This window comes from Paroedura picta, chromosome 6 (genome assembly GCF_049243985.1).
Source record: "Paroedura picta isolate Pp20150507F chromosome 6, Ppicta_v3.0, whole genome shotgun sequence".
In the NCBI taxonomy this organism is placed as follows: Eukaryota; Metazoa; Chordata; class Lepidosauria; order Squamata; family Gekkonidae; genus Paroedura; species Paroedura picta.
The window spans coordinates 38,505,466-38,526,719 of record NC_135374.1 but is presented as its reverse complement, the minus strand read 5'-3'; the positions used below and the strand labels follow the sequence as shown (position 1 = coordinate 38,526,719).

At 40.5% G+C, this 21,254-nt stretch overlaps 1 protein-coding gene across 13 annotated transcripts in view; it reads right to left on the bottom strand.

Moving 5' to 3' along the window:
- PHLDB2 (pleckstrin homology like domain family B member 2) overlaps nt 1–21,254 on the bottom strand; it is an 85,225-nt gene that overhangs the window by 15,844 nt on the left and 48,127 nt on the right. For 6 of the 13 annotated variants that reach the window (XM_077342167.1, XM_077342178.1, XM_077342166.1 and 3 more), the window contains 7 exons: nt 12,856–12,984; nt 10,257–10,412; nt 7,177–7,287; nt 5,255–5,344; nt 3,571–3,714; nt 2,120–2,293; nt 132–266 (listed from right to left, as the gene is read on the bottom strand). In XM_077342167.1, coding sequence (XP_077198282.1) covers nt 132–266; nt 2,120–2,293; nt 3,571–3,714; nt 5,255–5,344; nt 7,177–7,287; nt 10,257–10,412; nt 12,856–12,984 — 939 coding nt within the window. The remainder of the gene's footprint in view (nt 1–131; nt 267–2,119; nt 2,294–3,570; nt 3,715–5,254; nt 5,345–7,176; nt 7,288–10,256; nt 10,413–12,855; nt 12,985–21,254) is intronic. The other 7 variants (XM_077342173.1, XM_077342175.1, XM_077342170.1 and 4 more) reach the window with 6 other exon arrangements.

Here is a 21,254-nt window from a genome sequence, read left to right as displayed (position 1 = left end):
ATTGGCTCAACATGGTGACATAAAAACAAGTGAAAGTGATTCCTGTCCTGCCTTTGATGTGCTTCATTCTGATGCAATGAACATTTTAATGCCATAACTAAACAACTGACTTATGTCATCCTGCTGCTTACCTTAACACTTCGTCCAAGAGTAGAACTGCTGAAATGGGGTGATACAGAGGAAGCAGTTTTCTTGCGAGGCAAAGTGTCACTCATGTACATGGCTTCTTTGTGCTGCTTCTTTCTCTCTTCCAGATTTCGGAATTGCTTGAAATGCAATGAATTAAATCTTGTCAAATTTAAGTTTTTCTAAACCAACAGATTAAAAACCACAGCATAACTGTAAGGGAACTTGTATACTGAAGAAGAAGAAGAAGAAGAATTGGTTCTTATATGCCGCTTTTCTCAACCTGAAGGAGGCTCAAAGCGGCTTACAGTCACCTTCCCTTTCCTTTCCCCACACACACATACACACATACAAATCACTGTGCAGTTCTACAAATCCTGAATGCTGTATTTTAGCCCAAGAAGGGCGGGGAGCAGGTAAATATTGATATTTGTAACCTTTACTTTGCACAGACACTGCAGTGTGTGAGTGGTGAGGAGAGTTTAAAATTATTTTCACAATTTCCTGATTTTACACAAAGTACATGAAAAATGGTAATACTAATTTTTAATTTCTGTTATTGTTATTATTATATTTATTTCCCACCACTTCCGAAGCCAGCTCATGGCGGGTTGCAATGTCCAATAAAACCCATTAACACCCCCCCCCATTAAAAGACATAAAATCAGGAACATGGAATAGCAGGATAATTCCATAAATAAATTTAAGGAGAAAAGGTTTTGAATAGAATAGCTCTTGGTTCATATCATGAAATATCCCAGTTTATTATTTCTACATATAACCAAAGAAACGGCAAAGTTTCCACAATGACAAAAGAGATTTCCAAATGAGAAAAGAATTGAAAAGCAGTTTTTACACAATGGTTTGAACAAACAAACAAACAAATGGCAGTGATATTGGCATTGTATTAATGATAGGTTTTGTTGTTAAATGAAAGGAGAATTATTTATAAAATCAACACATTTCCATAAAATGAGTTTAATTATATCTGCGTGGGAAAGCAAATGTGAGTACAAATGCATGCTGGGATGTTTATGTTCCACTAGTTCAGTATTGTATCTGGCTTTTGTAATATTGTTTGAGGCCTGCACTTAGTTCTTGTTAGTATCTTAGCTCATACAGAATATTAAGGGGCAGGAGGATAGCTATGGAGAATCGACTGAAGGTATGTTTAAACCTAACACATCTTTGATACTTCTATTATTTTAAAGTTATACATCACACCTAATGTGCTTTAATAGTATTTTTTTTTGCAAATGTATAGTTTTTCAAGCCATTCTAGATTGTTGTTTGAAATGTTTCTCTATTAATATCTGTTACTAGGCTTAAATATTTAGATAAATGCATACATACTTCAGAAAATATTCAACTGATATTCACAAACAAGGAATAAATTTCAAAAACATTGTCTCTCACATGCCAAGTTCTACATAGAAATCTCTAGATTCCCATGAGTAGATCTGCTGCAGGGACCTAATTTTTAATTTGAATCAGGAACATGGAACAGGGAGCGTAGAGTGGTGTTGCATCCTTAAGGCATTTTCCTGAGCTAAAATAATTCTGGTGGCCATAATTTACCTGACTTTGGGGTGACCATGAACATCATATGCAGCTCCCAAATGGAACAATTGCCCACTCCCCATGGAACCATTCAGCTAGAGATGGTGAGATAAACATTCTGATCCAGGTAGGAACATAGTGTGTAGGGAAAGCAAGTTTCTGTATACATATTCCTAACAAGGTAGGAAGCATCGTGTGGTTTCTCTTTGTGATCTAGTATTTGATCTAGCACATGCAAAACTCCTTTAAAATGACAGAATTCTACAGTAATTTGGAGAAAGACAGCAAGGGACTGTCTCCCTTTCTCACTAAATAGCTAACTGGGTAGGATGAAATCCTGAATGTTCTGCACACACTCCATAGGAATGAGTAGAAAAGTCCATGCAAACATAATCTCATTGCCACTGAGGCTGCCTGTCTACAAGCATGTTACCTGTGGTTGCCTTCGGTGTTTCTTAGCAGGAAGAGGTGGTGGTGTGTCAGGTAAAGGACAAGGTTCTACATTTGGAGCCCTGACCTCAGACCAGTGGACTGGTGAAAGTTGTGCAAGAGAGCGAGGAGAAAGGGAATGAGGAAAGACAAATCCAGGACAGAGAGACGATCTTAGCTTTATAGGAAAGAGAGAAATTATATTAAGAGTTTTCTATATGGAATGACACACAAACTGCATTTTCTCTCTTCCAGATTTCGGAATTGCTTGAAATGCAATGAATTAAATCTTGTCAAATTTAAGTTTTTCTAAACCAACAGATTAAAAACCACAGCATAACTGTAAGGGAACTTGTATACTGAAGAAGAAGAAGAAGAGTTGGTTCTTATATGCCGCTTTTCTCTACCCGAAGGCGGCTCAAAGCAGCTTACATGAAGGTGTAAAGCCCCGATTTGGGCTTGTGATATTCTCATGGGGGACAGAGGCAACAACAACTACACATACACCAGTTTCAATGATGAAATGAACACCACACATGTTCACAAAGCTACAGGTCTCTGAGTATAATCCTAAGAAAACTTGCCAAGAAATAAGCTCCATTGAATAGACCTGGTCAGGATTACTTTCTCTGTCTTACGTTTGTGACTGAGGCATTTGGATAAAAATAAAACACCCCATGTTTGTCTTTTTTGGCTGCTGTACTGTTTGTAGCAGCACATTGTTCCTAGCCATATGTTTATTTAAGTACATACCATCCTTCCATTCACACTCTTGGGTGTGGCAACAAGGGAGAAAAAGGTGATATGGCCAAAGAACCATTAAGAAATACTTTTGTATATAAATCATGCATAATGATTTGGAAATATCTGATGAAGTGTGCATGCACAAGAAAGCTTATCCCTTGAATAAAACTTCGTTGGCTTTAAAGGTGCCAGTGGACTCAAACACTGTTTCTTTGGAAATCATGTCAGAATTTATTCTACAGATCAAACCTTATGCATTTGATTCAAACTCATCCCATATAAAACAATCTGGTTATGCCCTCAGAAGGACACATTATTTTTAACTAGACTTCTCCTTGAGGGCTTTATTACCAATCTTTGTTGCCATCACAGTGGTGAGACACTAATAAAAGAAATGGCTTGTGCCACATTTTCTCTCAATGTAGTATTTTTCTGAACTTCCAGTCACTCCATGAAAAGAAAGGAAAGCTTGAATTGGGTGGTAAAAGGCAGACTACATGTTACAATCCTGTGGCAAGAATAAAAAGGAGTGGCTGTTCATATGTCCAAGACTTCTACCAGCTGAAATTTTGCTCTGGAATGGACTCTCAAGCATACATGTCATTTGGCTGTCCAACCAAAAATGAAGTTTTGCAGCTATCCTACATACACTGAAGGAACACAAAATTAAAAGCACAAAGTACACAAATGTGAAATGTCTCTCAAACAAACCTCTTTGTTTTGTGGCTGGCTCGCCAGGCCAGCTGTGGAAGGTTCAGTGGGAACAGCATCAGCAGCAGTGGGGGGTTGAATGGAAGGGGGTCTATTCGTGGAATTGCCATACGGCTCATTAATGTCATTTACACTCATATAACCCTAAAAGGAGGAATTCAGAAGTTAAACATGTAAAAGAGGCAAAAGCTTTGGCATGCAAGAGTATTAAGTACCCAATGTGTGGTGAAGGGTTAGTTCAGAGTGATACAGCCAATTGTTCATTAAGCTATCAGGTCACCAGAACTACAAAACATTTGAGGAGTGAATTAAGACATTCTAATTATTACCACATATATAATCAGGTTATTAGATTTGAAGTGGCTTTCTATAGCAAGACACTGTCGTTATAATTGAAGGGGCTGAGTCCAAGTACCCAAAGAATGGATATTTCCTACTTTCCTCTTCCCACTGTAGTCCCTGATGCTGCCCCAAAAGCAGCTTGGCTCAGTAACGGTGTGTGGTGTGATTTGGAAAGTGCAGTGAGAAGGGGAAATCAACAATTAATGCAGGGGGAAGTAAAATTGTCCTGATTTAGGAAACTTAATTATTATTTTCTAGAATTCTTTAATAATTGAGTGTTTGTTGATTAAGGTTATAAGACCAAAGGCAATTTTCAGTTTACAATGTGCAATCTTAGGACTATAAGCAATTGCGGCAGCAGTAGAAGCAGAGAGACTTTAGGCAAAGGCAAGCATCAGAAAGATACACTGGAAGTGTGTGTGTGTTTCAGTTCTAATTGAGAGAAACTTCAATTAGAACCTCAACAACAATTCTAGGAACATTGATTACAACAATGTGCTTTATACAGGGCTGCCACTGAAAAAAACATTCAGGAGCTTCAACTGGTTCAGAATGCTGATAGCTAGAGAGGGTCGTAAGGACCATAGGCCTCTAGTCTTTGCTCATCTTCAATGGCTCCCAATTTGTTTATGAGTCCAATTCAAGGTACTGATGTTGATCATTAAAGCCTTTTGTGGTCTGGGGGCAGCATACATAAGGGCCATCCACCTCATTGATTGCAGTCTACCTTATTCATTGCAGTCATCTTTTGAGACTCTGCTTCAGTGCCTCCACCTTCTGGGGTTAGGAGGGTGATAATCCAAGACAAGGCCTTTTTTGGTTATAGTACCAAGAACTGCTTCCTTAGAGATATTGATGTTTCCCCTTTCATCACGGTCTTCCACCAGTGGGTGGAGACTTTTTTCGGTTTATCTGGTCATTTTATGTTGTGTTTTTATACTTTTCTGTTTTTTGCTGTTAGTTGCTTTGATAGCCATGACAGGGCTGAAAGGCAGGATATCCTTTACTAGCTTATACAGGTGCAGTTTTGGGACATAATGCCACTACAGGAAGATATGCTTATAGGCATGCTAGCAGGGATAAAATGCATACAAAAACACAGAAAGTGATGGATAGTTATGTCAAATCTTGCGAAAGTCTTGCTAAGATAAATTGGCAAAATTCCACATTGTTAACAGCTAGCTCTTTTACAACTACAGAAGACATTGTCATATATTTTCCTGAGAATTATAAACTACATCATTATAAATCACCATTGAACATTATAAATCACCATTGAACATAAAGAACACATCAGTAACAAGTTATTTCATTCCCTTTTCCCAATTTTCTTTTTTTTTACCTCTTTTAAACTGCTTGGACTTACAGGAAATCCCTTTCCTCCTGAAACTGATGAATATTTCTTCTCTAGATTGCAAAGGTTTTCTTTTTCCTGTTGGGATACATATTTTGAAAGTAACTAGTACAAAGATTTAAACTTAGAAAATCACACACAGACCAATTATGCACAGCGGCAGCTACTCCGCGCTGCTGCTGTGCCGTTGTGGTGGGGCAAAAAGCCCTGCTGTCCCCCGTGTATACCTAGGGGCAGAGCTCCGCCAGCTGTTCCGGCGCAATGGCCCCGTGCAGGCAACGCTGGGCTGGAAGCGCCGGGAGCGTAGGTAAATGGCAGCAGTGGCTGGGGGAAAAATTGGGGGCAGGGGGGCTCCTACTGCAGGATGGTGTGGAGCAGCATGCTGTGCTCTCACCATGGCGGGGACGGAGGGTCGCCTTTGTCGGCTCCGCGGATCTGGCAGAGGCGAGAGGCGTCCCTGCTGTAGGTTGGGGGAGGAACCAGGCCAAAAGCCGGACCAAAAGTCCGACTCCTCCAATTATGCACAGGGCTCGGGCAGCTTGGCCCTCGCCTGTGCCGCCAGGAGTCCTGAGACTCCATAAGAACCCACATTTCATTAATGCGTATCTTCCAAGGGCCTGGGCTGGGACACGGCCACGCAGACGGCTGCAACGTCCATTATCGGGGATTTCCCCCAAAGCCCTGCCACCACCAGCATGGGTGTTCCGGCCCATGCATAATGGATCACAGTCAGGCTTTGTCTGCACATTCCTTGTAAATTTGTGGAATTCATTTTCCCATGTAAGCTGCTCTAGTTTTGTTGTATGGTGCTCACATCATTGTCTTTCTGTATTGCTTTTTCCCAAGACGAGATCACAACCTAAACTAAAGTTATCTTTCCAGAGGAACTGCACATTTTGTGCAATATGTTTGTTTGCTGTATGTTTGCTGGAATTACACTAGCATTTTCTGAAGCCACACATATAGTGTGGATGATTCCTGTATACTGTTGGCAAGCTGGATTCACACAGAGTTGTCAGGTGGGTCAGATTCCCCAAACATGTCTGCATGGGAAATGTATGTGCATACATTTGTATGCATGCATGTGCATGCATATATGTTATCCACACTTTATGTGTCTGCTATGGAAAATTCTGATGTGAGGTCACCCAGTACAAATTGGAAGACTGGGCTATTCTTACTATTATATACCTGTTAGAATCATAGAGTTGGAAGGGACATCCAGGGTTATCTAGTCCAACCTCCTGCAGAATGCAGGAACTCACAACTACCTGCCCACCCATAGTGACCTTACTTCCAATTTTTCTCCCAATTCCAGCTATAAAGATTCCATATATACATATACATCAAAAGCTACTTGGCACATAACTAAAATAAATATCTCAGTAACCTAATTGTGATGAAAGCCAGAGTAAATTAGATAAATATAATTTATAGATACATATTTTCAAGTCAGAGAAAATATCCATTGTTTATCATAGAACCCTGAATAAAAAGAAATATACTACCTACAGGTCAGAAACAAATGGAATATTTGAGGCACAAGAGCAGGGAAATGTAAATAGATAATAAATGTTTACAATTTGGGTTTGCTATGCAAGTGTTTACACTACAACTGACAATTAAGCTTAGTAAACCTGTAAAATGCCATTATTTGAAGTAAAGAACACCTCAACAAGATAAAGTCCCCAAGACTTCTCTAAAGGGGCCATTGCCACTGCGGGGAAGGAACACCGACAAGGGCCTGGCTAGTGGGAGAGAACTCCCAGCCCTGGCATTCACTGGGCAGCGTGTACACTGGCATGGCAACAGGGGGCATGGCCAAACCAGGCATCTGTTAAACAGATGGCCTCTTTTCCCCTTACACAACTGACTGGATTATTTTTTGAGAGGATCAGGAAAATGCTTACCCTTTGAAGCATCATCAATAGGTTATTTTTCTCTTTGACAAAATGATCTTGTTCCCGTTGGGCTTGCTGGACAATATGATTGGCTTGCTTTTTGAGAGCAGAAATTTTCTCCTGTGATAAAGTTAGCATAAATACTTTGGGATGAACTTCAGAAAAAAAATATATAAGCAGCACAAATGCCAATCTGGAGGGCTCTTGTGTGGAAGAGATCTGTACCAGCAACACTTAGTTTAGTTCTGATATGATCTTACTACGTTTTGTTCTAGACATAAATTATCCCACCGGGGAATATTTACAGTTTTGTGAGGCATTAACTTTTACGCTAAGGAAACTAGAAGTGAACATAATAATTGTAATGAAGTGTGGGTTGTCCAAACTACAAAGCTACATGATGCTAGTGTATCTTATCAAGGAAGAACATCAGGTAATGATGGCACATTTCCTTGCTGAGGGTAAAGTGAACCCAAATAGAAAACTACCTCAAACCCCTCCTTTTTCTGAAGTGTTACAAAATTATCAATTCAGAAGATGTGTTAGAGGGGAAAAATCAAAACTACGTAATATATTTTACTAGAATACAGTAATAATACATACAACAAACAGCTAAAGCATTAATGTTTCCATGAGATTTTTTTTTCAAGGAAGGTCAATATGCCTGCTGGATCCCATATATTGTGGAAGGCAGTAATCTTATAGCATCTAGGACTTGAGACACTAGAATTAACTTGTTCTAGCTTATGTTTGTGAACCAGTTGTGTAACATTGTTAGTAGCCAGATACCCCTCACTCTTCCGGGACAGCCCTTTCAGAACACCTTCACATGCTGTCTGGCAAAAAATGGACATTGGAATTAGATGACAACTGCATCTAAATACAAAAGGTACATGGTCTGCTTCCAAGCAGCCATTAACGGATGCCAGCCTGATACCAGATTTCCAGGCCTTTCCTGAATTCTTTAAGTTAATTAGTGAGATTACGTGTATTGATAAATGGCTAGCTTCTCTTCCCACCTAAAATAGGTATACATATATTTGGAATAACAGGACTTCCAGTAAGGCGCTACTAATCCCATCAACTCTTAATTGCTCACACTAGCAGAACTCAATTAGGTATGACTATCAACACTTTAATCTAGGGCAGTAATCTAGGGCAGTGGTCCCCAACCCGCGGCCCGGTGCCGGGCCACGAAGGCCTTGGCGCCGGGCCGCGGCTCCCTCTCCCCGCCCCCCCCTGCAGTAAAAAACTTCCCAGGCCGCAAGCTTGCGGGAGAGGGAATCAGGGCCACACCCAGCTCAGTGGCGGTGGCGGGTGTAGTGCTTGCGCGCCCGGCTGAAGAGGGTGACCTGCGGGTGCACATCGATGTGCATGCTCCACTTCTTGGCTGGCGAGATGGCCTGCGCGAAGTACGAGAGGCGGTTCTCGGTGCCGCCAAAGCGCCGGTGCGCCTCGGACTGCAGCGACCAGCGGCCGTCGTTGTGCGTCACGATGGCGAAGCGGCAGTCGGCGCCGGGCACCTCGGCCTTGTAGCGCACGTGGCCGTCCTTGTCGGCCGCCAGGTAGCAGCCCAGGTGGCTCCTGAGGAAGACCACGCTCGAGTCGTCGCCGTCCTGCTCCAGCGTCCAGATCTGCTTCTTCTTCAGGCTCGGCGCTGACGCATTGAACTTGAAGCCAAACACCTCAGACGTCAGGAACTTCTTGCCACAGCTGATCAGGCTGAATTGGATCTGGAGGGGCCGGGAGGGGGAGCCGCAGCCGCCGGTATGGCGGCGGCGCAAACGCGTGTGCGCAGACTGCCGCGCATGCGCGTTTGCGCTGGGGCTGCCGCCCCCGGGCCGCCCTCTCCCCCCATGCCGGAGCAGCGGTTCACGGCAGCCAAAAGGTTGCGGACCGCTGATCTAGGGGTCAGCAAGTTGCATTAATATCTCTGCCTTTACCCCACTAGAGTAATCATGGTTATTGTTTGGTTCCCAAGAAACTGTCTGGGTATTATCTACACTCCAAAGAGACCCATTGCATGATTCCTAGTTTCTTTATTATACACAGAAATCCCATCAAGTATATTGTTCTTGTCCTGTAAATCATAACCAAAGGATATAATTTTTCTATACCCCAACCTTTTCATCACCGGGGACTGGTCAATGCTTGACCATTTTACTGAGACCCGGGGGAGGTAGTCTTTTACCGAGGGACATCGCTGCCGCCTGAGCTCCTGCTCCACTTGCTTCCCTGCTGGCGCCCCTGACTTCCTGCCGCCTGCTGGGGGGCACTGCCAGCAGCAGCTGCGCAGTGCCACGCTGAGGGGGAGCCCCAGCCATGGTGGTCACTGGGGAGCACCAAAGATGAGCTGGTGGCAGAGTGGCAGGGCAGCCCCCGAGGCAGCAGCCGGGGAGGAGGACAAGGAGGAGCCGCAGCCCGGTGCCAACTGATCCATGGATTGGTACTGATCCCCGGACCGGGGGTTGGGGACCACTGCTTTTGAACACGCAGAACCTGTGTGTGTGCGTGACCCATCTGTGTGGGTCTGCATCTCGGTCATTTTGCTGCTGTCTCCTTGGCCATCTCCATATCGTAATTGGTAATTATAGCTTCCCTATTACTGCCTCTCTTCATTCATGTTCAACCTTGCTTTACTTAGTCTAAATTCTTGTGTGTGTGTGTGTGTGTTCCATTTGTTCTGGTGTGTAAGTCCACTTCCATTTATTTCAGACTGGTTCATTCTGAGAGTTAACCGTGGTATACTCTGGTGGAGATCCGCTGTTACCCTTCTTACTAGCCAAATTCCCCATTCCAATATCTAATTTGGGTAAAAAGCATGAATTAGACTCTTTCCCATATAAAATGGAAAGTGACTTGGCTAGTGATCCCTTCCTGGATTGATCCAGGATAAAAAAAAAAAAAAAAACAGAACTTCATTCTCTCCTGATCTTGTCTTGAACTAAAATCAATCCACAAAATAATATAATGTGCTGTGTAATACTAAGAAGAGTAACACCCTTCTAAGCCTAATGATGCCGGTGGGTTTAGAAGGGTGCACATCTGTTTAGGATTATATCATGGGCCAGTGGATTAAATTCTCTTACCTTTCTATTGACGATGCTACGTTGATATTCAGCTACTTCACGCAGCAGCTGCTGTGTTAGATTCTCTTTCTCCTCATCTAGCCTGCTTTCATGTTCTAGCTGCTGAAACTCCAGATCTTCAAAGTGTTTGCTTTCTACGTCCAACAGATCAGCATCCTTTAATGACAAAACATCACTATAGTAAACAAATGACAAACGTACTAATTTACAAGTTGGTGTCCTTGGCAGCCCGTATTAGAAATACTCCAACACAGTTAAGTGCTGAGGTTGGGAAAAACTAAAGCAAAGCAGGCAGGAAAAGGTTCACCAAACTTGATATTTACTGTGTTCTCCCTAATGATAACCTAAAAGTACAATTTAAATAGACAATTTATTAAACAAGATACAATTTAAATAAGCTAACAGAACAAAAGGTATGCCAAAGGATATCCTGGACTGGGCTGGCACCTCCAAGGCTTCCTCTACCTCTGCTTTACAGTCTCTAAGGCATTTGCCCTGGGCCTCTTCTTGTAAGGAACAGCAGCAAGATGGATAAAAGGAAACTGGTTGGTGATATCCTGGAATTTAGACTACAGCTGATGTTGCACAATGTAGGACAGGAGTAGTCTTGAAGTCTCTAGGTCCCATTATTTGCTCATATGAAGGGATGACAAGGAGGGGGGGGGGAGAGAAGGAGATTACAGCCTGCCTCCAAAGACACGTCCTCCAAACTATTCCTTTGTAATGGGAATGAAGGACAAGCTTAGCTGTCCATGCTCTGACTTACTCCTTATTTGTACCAGAGTAGAAATAGTAGGTAGAGAGCTACTTGGACAATTCACCACTGCTATCAGTGTTTATTCATTGACTGGCTTCTCACACAAACATGAAAACATGTCCAGAATCAAAACTGTGTATTCCCATATGTACAGAGAACAACCAATCCTTTGCAATGGAGATGAGATTGATCTATAAAGGAATTCAGAAGTGCTGGTGCAGAAAGGGTGAAAGGAAAAGGACATCTGTCTTCTGTGGATCAAAATGTTATTGTGCTACTTTCTAACTAGAAATTATTCATTTAGTTGCCTTATGTCCTAAAGCCTGAGGTCAGACTTTTTATTGTCCAACTGGTCTCGGAATTCCCTTTCATTGTAAAAAAAAAAAAAAGGAGGAGGAAGACCTACTGGAAGTTAAAAGAAGGAGTGGAGGAAGGGCAGACGGAAAATGGCTATTTTATCCTTTCATGCACGGCAACTGTTTTTATATAAATGTTCATAATTAATCTGAAGGAAAAGGTAAAAAGACCTGTATTTTTTCCCCTGCGAGAGGCAAAACACCTGGGGGCATGATTTCAAGGGAGAAAATTGGCTCATGGGGGAAGAATTTAGTCTGTCTTTCTCTTTGTGTTTCAGTCCCTGACACCCAAATGGGGAAAATATGCAGAACTGTGTTAAAATAGAATATTTATGTTACTTTCTATTTATTATGTTACTTTCTGTTCATTGTGATTTCTGTATGCCCAACCACTGTTCTGCTTTCCAACACTCACACTGTACAATTTTACCTTACATAAAAGCAGAAATCTCACACTAGTTAACACTGAATAAGTTTATGTACTATGTTTAGTGTTTGTAAATATGCAGCATGACAGAGTAACGAGGTTAGATGAGGCAAATCCAGATTTGCCACAGACCTTCCCAGAGCCTCCCTCTCTCAGCTCAACCTGTTCTTTCTCCTGGCTTCACAGTCTATCAAGAGAAAGCTGACTTATTTTTGGGTCCCGGCCCACCATATGAGAGACACTACTTTAAGGAGAACAAATGTTTGCATCTCTTTAAGTATTCAATCTATTCTCACCCCAATTATCCCAAATACCAATCTACAAGAAACAACAGACATAAACAATGATCACAGAATCTGTCATCTGTGGGATGAGGCATGGATTATACTAGCTCTTTACATGTTTATTAGTGTGAAATTGTATGAAAAGCAAGTCCGCTCCACACAAGTTTTTTTTAGATATGTCATACCACATTTAATCTTTCATCATGTAACCAATGTAAAGCCACAGAAGGCTGTAAAAAGTTAAAATATTTCATTAGTAATGAAAACACTATTCAAATACTGAAATGGGTAAGAAACCACTTATTTTTGGGGGAAAGGCATTTCGTTGGCATATATAAAATCAAGATAATGCTTTGTCATTCTATCATTCTGCAACAGAGAAATTAATGCTTTTTAAGTGCAACCACTTACTGAAGGAACAGTTATTGGAGGGTAAAGAATTTTCTACTTCTTCTACAGCAGGACAGCCTAAAGCCCAACTCAACATCACATTTACAGAAAGCTCTACTAGCCAGAAGCCAAGAGGTGTTAAGCATTAGATAGTTGACAGCTTTCAAAGTATGTGCCACAAACCAATTCATAATCTAGTTCTTTGCATTCTGTATTTTTGTCACCGTGCAGCACTCTGATTAGCAATATACAAAAACAATATGTAAAAATTTCAAAGCTATGGGCTGGTTATGAAGAAGTCCTTTGCACACTTGTAGTTGATCATGTTTCATGTAACTAAAAAAATCCAAACCAAACGGAACAAAAAAGAATCCATGCTACTGACCCTGTTGAGTTGCTGTTGCAATTGTTCCCTCATGGACTCAGGGCAATTATCAAGCTGGGTCTTCTGCTCGGAGTAAAGCTCCTGAAGCTTTTCTAGTTTTTCCCTTTCAGCATCAAGCTTTATTTTTTCCTGGAGTTTCAACCAGAAAAATAAAGAACAGAATTACCTTCAAACCCAAGCAGTTGTTAGTGATCCTGATGGTGCCATAAAGCAGAGCAAAGGAAAAGGGGAGTCAGGGAGTGGGTCTGGATCAGGACTGAAAAATGGTAGAGGGTTGCAGTTAATTTGAAATAATCCGCATGTTAGTACATCACCTGTCAGGTACTGAATTATGTTGGGGGGGATGAAGGGCAAACAATTCCCTTATACCATAGAATTTTTATTCTGCAATTCTACGAGTTAAATCAGGTTTTAAAGATGGTTTCAGAAGACTGGGGACCAAATGATCATTGCTTAGGTTCCTTGCAGGGGTGATGTTCCTGAGTCAAACCACATAGCTGAAGGTTACAGGTAACATATAGTATGTCTTAAGGCGCTAACACGTGGTTTCAGATAATGTATATTATGGCATTCTTTTCTTTTTATTTGTTTCTCTTTGGTTCTCATTCTTTCAAAATTATTTCTTCAGCCATTAGGTTATTTTTTATATCCTTACATCATTATTTGCCATCTTGCTCCCTAATAGGGACCCAAAGCAGCTTGTATCATTCCTCTCTCTTCCGTTTTATCTTCATAACAACCCTTGAAGGTAGGCGAGGCTCAGAGAGAGTGTGACTGCCCAGGGTGTCACCCAGCAGGGATTTAAACCAGAACCTAGTCCTTGCAATCTAATCCTTTACAATGGGAAAGCTGGCAGTGATAATTTTCAAATGAAAGAAGGGCAACTCAAGAGCATAATAGACCTCATTGGGCTGTACAGTGGTGACATGGGTAGACATGGCATATGCCACACACCTCCAGTAGAATTCACTAAGTTCTATTAATTATTTAATAGGCTCACAGCTTTGATCAGAAGAAATTTAAATTATGAGTTTGTCAGAATTCTGTTTTTTGAAAATGATTATACTGTCCTTGATTGCTTTTAAGAATAACTGGATGATCCTATTCTTTGCTTTGTTTATATGATGGTATATTAGCTACTTGGAAGACAAAGTAGTGGTAAATTAGTTTTAAAATGATGGAAGAAATGGTAAATGATAAGTTTTTATGAAGTAAACTAAATGGTATATTATCCAGCACAGTACAGAAGTAGACAGTGTAGAAACACAAGTGTGATGGTAAGTCACAGAGGAACATTTTTATAAACAGTGAAAGGAAGGACTGCATAAGCATAGCGCAGGAAAGTAATTGGTTTGGAGCAGGAAATTCTGTTGCAGTAATCCAGCATGCTGAATAAATAGAATTGGTTTAATTCACTCTGAAAGGAAGTCTATTCTAATATCTAGGATAACCCTGGAACTCAGATATACAATCTCAATAAAGCATAGTTATATATTTTATAGCCAAAGCAAAATAGACTGAATATATGCTTTAGCCAATTACTGTTTCTCACAAACATATTACCTCAAGACTCTTTCAAAACAAAATGCTTGTATACACAAATCTGCAGAAGCAGCAAATTAAGTTTAGTTAAATATATGCTAAATTATCTCTTCAAAAAAACAGATGGCATAGCCTATTTTGAAACCAGCATTGTACAAACAAGGTAACTGTACAGTCAGTCACACTGATGGAAAAGGATAATATCTGCCAACTCCCTGCCACTAATGTCAGCAGGAGACAAAGAATGTATAAAAACTGCATAGGCTCAAAGCTATATATGCACATCAGCTTGATGTGGATGTGATTCCCCTATCTATGTATACATTACCTGCACATGGGTATGTTGTATGTACAGGGATTAAGTCTCAGTTTTTAAGAAAACATTTCCCACAGAAGAACTGTGGAAATTGAGACCCTTTAAAAATCTACAATATGATGTCTGACTTCAATACCCAATATTTCATCATACAAAATGATATACAAACGTGAAAGAACTTCAGATATACTGGATCTGAGGGGGGGGGGGGTTTAAGCCAATTGTCAAAAAAATATATAGTTCTTCCTGTCCTTCTAAAAAATCACCTTAACATCCACTGGTGCCAAATATTTTCTACTTCATTAACCCATTAATTAATACATTAATTCATTAATTCATTCATATTCTGCCGTTCCCAGCACAGCTGACTCATAGTGGATCACAACAACCATATAAAAACAACAATCTAAAAACATACAACATACATTTCTACAACCATGCTAAAATCATAATATAAAACAGTAACAATTAATAATAAAACTCTATCCTGATGTTCCATCTCAGTATATCTGGGTGGCATAGGGTATTCTGGGTATCCTGACAAACAATGACCCTTTGGACAGCTATGCAAAAGTATAATGTACCACATCCATCCTGACAAGAACAAAGGAAGATCAACCTGGCCTCAACAGGATGTAAATTCCTGTTAACTGACCTCCTTTGTTCTGACATTATCAAACAAAACTTCCTTTACTACTTTCCCCCTCCATTTCTTTCCCCTCATCTGTATTTTAGACTATTTTCTGTTCTTTATGGCATCCATCAACAGTATTGTGCATTCTGTTTAACTGCTGTAAGCTGATTTGGGAAGCAACTTATTGCTAAAAACTGTTTAAAAAAAATCAAAACCAATGTTTCCATTCACTTTTAGTTGAAATGTTGACTAGTGTGCCATAAATTCTGTGCTTTATATGAACTTATTCAGTTTTATAGGACATCAGATTCTTGCTAGACTTTACTTCTTCATCCATTCCCTGAACTTAACACATCATACACATCAAGCTGCCTCATACTGAATCAAATAATTAGTGCATTAGAGTCAGTCTTTTCCATTTCAGACTGGCAGCAGCTTTCCAGAGTCTCATGATCTTTCACATCACCTCCTTCTTGATTGTGGCAGGGACTGAAGCTGGGACCTTTTGCATGCCAAGCAGATGGTCTACTAATGAACCACAGGAATCTAGCTAACAACTACAGCACTGTTTTCTCTCATCATTCACCTAGAAAGTAACAGTTCCTATTACCCATGGCCTGCAGCAGAATAACAAGATTTGAGTCCAGGAGTACCTTGCATCCCAACAAAGTACTCAGGGTATAAGCTTTCAAGAATCAAAACTCCCATCACACAGGATTCTTATCTCACCAAAGGTGCCAATTTTTTGCCCCCAATGTATCCCCTTTGCTCAAATCAAGTTGTTTACAATATGCATCACACTTTGCATTCTTTACAACACCCCTCCTATCTTCTGATCAGGTAAAAAGACTCTGAGATCTCCATTCCTACTTGTGTCTAATAAAGGGAACTTTGACTCTTGAAAGCTTACACCCTTAAAAACTTGTTGGTTTCCAAGATGCTCCTGGACTCAAATCTTAATATTAAATAATGACAGCTGTGTAATCCTAGTGTATTACACTTGTGGAAAGAAATCCTATTCCCCAAACATGATGAAGAAGAGTTGGTTTTCATACCATTTCACTATCCGAAGGAGTCTCAAAGTGGCTTACAATCTCTACACAGTTTCCAATAGCTTACAACAGATGCCCTGTGAGTAGGTGGGGCTAAAAGAGCTCTGAGAGGAACTGTGCCTATCCAACCTAGCTGGCTGCATGAGGAGGAGAAGTGGAGAATAAAATCTGGTTCCCTAGATTAGAAGCCACCACTCTTAACCACTATACCAAACTGATCATTTCTATACTTACTTCTTGCCACTACAATGAATGTGGACTAATGAAGCATCAAGTTACTGTGCATGTGAAGGGATTTTGTAAAGAAGCCTCTGTTTTGTTTGTCTCCATTGTAATTCTCAATACCAGTTACTTCCAATTATGGCAATCAGGGCAATGAGGAAATGAAGATATTCCAAGTAGCTTTTTGATCCAGTGAATTCCAAGCTCAAAGTCTCCCCCACCCCCACCCCCAAAAAAATCCTGTGATGGTAAAGCATTTCTGTAGGACAGTGTTTACCATTTACTAAAAAAAAAACATTATTATATGGCATGAGGGTATGGGCATTATCTACTACATTCTCACATCTGTTGTAATAGTGCTGGCCATGCTGTTGTTACTGGCTGGGAACGTTGGTTTGACTGGGGCAGCTAAAATAAACAACTAACCATACAAGCCATGGCAGTTCTAAATCCTGCCTCTGACTCTAAAAACTACTGTAGGTACACTAATACTTTTCTGGACTCTTAGAACTTCTGTGTCAAACACATTTTTTGGCCAGGGTAACATGGCAGCTATAGAGGAAAACAAACATGGTTTAGTAGTCCCTCATGTTTAAGTACAAGGCTGTCATTGAACTCATCTTACAAGGGAAGCCATTAATTTGGAAGACTAACAGCTGCATGCTAGGAATGGAAAAGGGAATCTGACACCAAGTGGAAGAGCCACTTCCTTTTTTTCCCCACTGTCTTAATAAGCAAATGCATTCTTTTTGTTGTGTAAAAATCAGAATTTCTGAGGGGAACATGCTCAAAAATAGCACGAAATAACAGAAACATGTAATTTGAAGCCCAGCCATTAAAATAATTTATTTTTGCTCAATTTTCTCACTCACAATAGTGTTTAGATATATTGATCTAGTTCCAAAGAACTACAAGCATAATGTAAACAGCTGCTAGTACTTTTCTACACAGGTACACACAATTGTCCCCAAAAATTCACATAACACAGGTAAGATTTACAGGGATCCTTATAAACCTGTAAGTACAAGAAGTAAAAACAACAACAACAACAATTCTTGCCAACTTACATTATCTGAATTTAAATTTCTTTTCCATGCAAAGCACTAGCACAATATATAAAATAACTCATCCCAGAACAAAAGCCATCTTCTGCATGTGGAAAATGTCTCCGTATCCATCTCATTTTGCTTATACTAAAATAAGGATAAAACTCACAGAACTATGGAGAACAAAGAAGTACAGGTGAAAAACAGTAAAGTTGAATAACTGACGGCTGGCTGTGCTGACTGTGTCCTTCCTTGCTCCAGTAACTAATTAAGACAAAGAATATTACATCTAGTTTCATGAGGGCTCACATTCTGCCATTGCCAACCGTGCTCATCAAACAAATGTGAAACGTCTCTCAAACAAACCGTGCTCATCAAACATATTAAATTAGATCTTTTGATATTACTTTGCCAATTATTTAAATTTAACACCAGGCAAAATCTTATCTGATTCCCTGCTCACATCTTCTTAGGCAGTCACTGAGGTGTACAAAGCTGCCATTAAGCTCATCTCACTCACCCAATGCCTCAAGCTAATATCTGGAGTATCTTTGACACAATTTACATATTCTGTTATCTGAAAGATAAGGATAAAAGAAGCTGCAGCGGATCATCTATAAGCAACCAACATTGAAAACTGTAAAATGAAGGGGGGGGGAAGTCCCAAACCACTGAACAAGTATTTGTGACACTAGCTGGGAATCATTTTTTTCCATTTAGCAGCTAGGAAATTGTGTGTTGCTTATACATGCGCAGTTTGTTGGGTATCACAGAACAGCCAATCCCAGTCTGACTACATACCCTTTGATGCCTGGAACGAACCCACAAACTTAGCCAAGAATCCAGCTGGGAACTGGCCCAGATCAAGCTTCTGCTTCTCAGTGCTGCTGCCACCATTCTCCATTTCTTCCCCCTGTTCACAACAGGGCTTTTCCCACCCAGGTGAACATGCATGACAGAGGTTTCAGCTCACTGTTTTCCTTTCCAATTGATCTTTGTTGGTGGGAAGATCTGGGCAGCACAGATAGGAGATAGGCAGCAAGAGAAGTCTGACATGGAAGCTGCAGAGATCCTGTGGCAGGGGAAAGCTAAGAACCACAACCCATCCTGAATACACTTTCCTTCCTTTCTGGCAGCTGTGGCCGTGTCGAATATCAGTGCTAAGAGTCTCTGATGGATTCCCAGCTGCGGTCGAAGGCTCTGAATCCAATCTATTCCTCATACATGCACATACAAAGTATTGCAAGGAACTTCATCCCAGGGGAAATTCCACTGAAAACACCTGTTTTCTTCTGGTCACATTTAACATCAAAGCTTTTTTTCCACTGGGAAAATTGTCTGATAGCACCATCTGAAGCTGCACTATAGAAAAGAGCATTCTCTATATCTACAGGATAAACAAATTATATCATTCCAAAGGGCCAAATAGAAATTGAAGTAACTTTTACAAAGGTCAGTCTCTTCTGAACTCCAAATGATTTTAAGAAATTAAAGAAATTATTAAATGTACCAAGGAACTGAGTTTATACGGTTAAGCAATACATAAAATCACCTTCCTTAGTAAAACTATTAAACCACCTGAAATTCCAACTAGTTTTGAGCATACCTGACTCTTCTAGATAAATGATTCTAACAACTAATCAAAAAATTAAAATAAAGCAAAATAGTAAAAAGGCTTAAAAGAAAAAACCTGGAGCAAATATTGAAAGATTAGAAGAAGTTGGTTCTTATATGCCACTTTTCTCTACCTGAAGGAGTTTCAAAGCAGTTTAAAATTGCCTTCCCTTTCCTCTCCCCACAACAGTAAGGTGACCAGATTTTAACATTGGTAAAGTGGGACACCACTGGCCGGTGGGGTTCTTGATTAAAAATTTGATCTATATAGAGCAATAAAAAGTTTCATAGAACGCATAGAACACAAAAAAGTATTGTAATATATATTTTTAATTTTCAACATAAGTACAATTTGCCAGGTACCCCCAGATGTCCCTCCAAAAGTGGGACAATCTGGTGACCTTACACAACAGACACCCGGTGAGGCTGAGAGAGCCCTGATATTACTTTTCGGTCCGAACAGCTTTATCAGTGCTGTGGCGAGCCCAAGGTCACCCAGCTGGCTGCATGTGGGTTTCCTTCCTCAGGCTCTCTATACTATTCTTTATCCCTACTTCCTACTCAAATCCATTTGCACCCCACTGATCATTCTCTTCACATATGACTTATTGGCAAATGGTGCAGAATATGCAGGCTAGTATAAGACCCATTATGCACGGGGGTTTTAGCGCACATTCAGGGTGGAATGGCGGCGACTAAAATCACGGATAACGCACGGAGCCGGCTGCAACCGGCTGCAGCTTCGGTGCATGTCGCCGAAAAAGCCGCGTCAGTGAAACGCGGAAGAAAGCGCAGCTTCCGGGTGAGCGGGGCGCAACCAGAAGCGGCGCCCGGATCGGCGCGTGCATAATCGGTTACTCTGGGTTTTGCCGCCGTCGCGCCCCGCCCCGTGTATAACCGGTATGCGTCGCGTCTTCCCCCTCCACGTTTTCCATGTGACCCGAAATCGCCGTTTCGGCGGCCGTGCATAATGGGCCTAAATGGAGTTCTTTTAATGTTGCCGTTTTACTAATTGTGAATGCGGCTTGTGACTACTGTTGAATTACACAAATAAACTGGATTTGTTATTTGCATGATGGTTAGTATTAATTAATTGAGTTAAATAATGTTCACCTCATGTTGTAGTAAACCAGTATGGGAAGTAATCATATCATGCTTAACATCTTTAGAGATTATGAATAAAATTACAAGTAATATGAAAATTCTCCCTTTAGTCTATTTTAAGCACCCAGATGGTAAATCATAGATCTCCCTTTTATGATACTTTAAAAAAGAATTTCGCAAGCTCCTGAAACAGATGCCCCTAAACTGATCAGATAAACTTGTGCAAGACTTTGCAAGACTTCCTGTCCAACAGGTGCCCAGATCAACAATTAATTCCAGCACTTAACTCTTTCCATAAACATCAAGCTATCACCACCCCAAACAGAAGTGTCATCATTTACACTATACTTCTGTGAATGAAGTTGGTTTTATCTTTCATAAGTTGTATGGAGATATTATTTCACTATTTGCAAAAATCCATTCACTTGTAGACATTACAGCTGTCAAGAAGCAAACAGTAATGCCTGAAAATGGAATGTGACTGTGGAAATGATATGGCATGTGATTTTACACTGCGAGCCAACATTTAAATGAGTAAAAAAGGATATCTGGCAAATATTCAGGTGCAAACAGTACAACTTCTCCAAACCATTAATGAATTACTATTGATAGCTCTGAATTAATTTATCCAACAGCACTTTCCACTGTCTCAAGGGGGGAGAGAGGTGTCCTTAAATGCTTTTTAATACTGACACTAATTTAACTTTAAATAAATCAGCATTACAAAAAAATCTTTGATATGACAAATTAGTCTTTTATCTTTAGATTGTCATCATCAACCATCAACCAATATTATTAAACATGAGCTTTCTGCATTTATCAAATGTTCTAGCATTATAAAGACATCCTTATCCATGGTTCCTCTATAT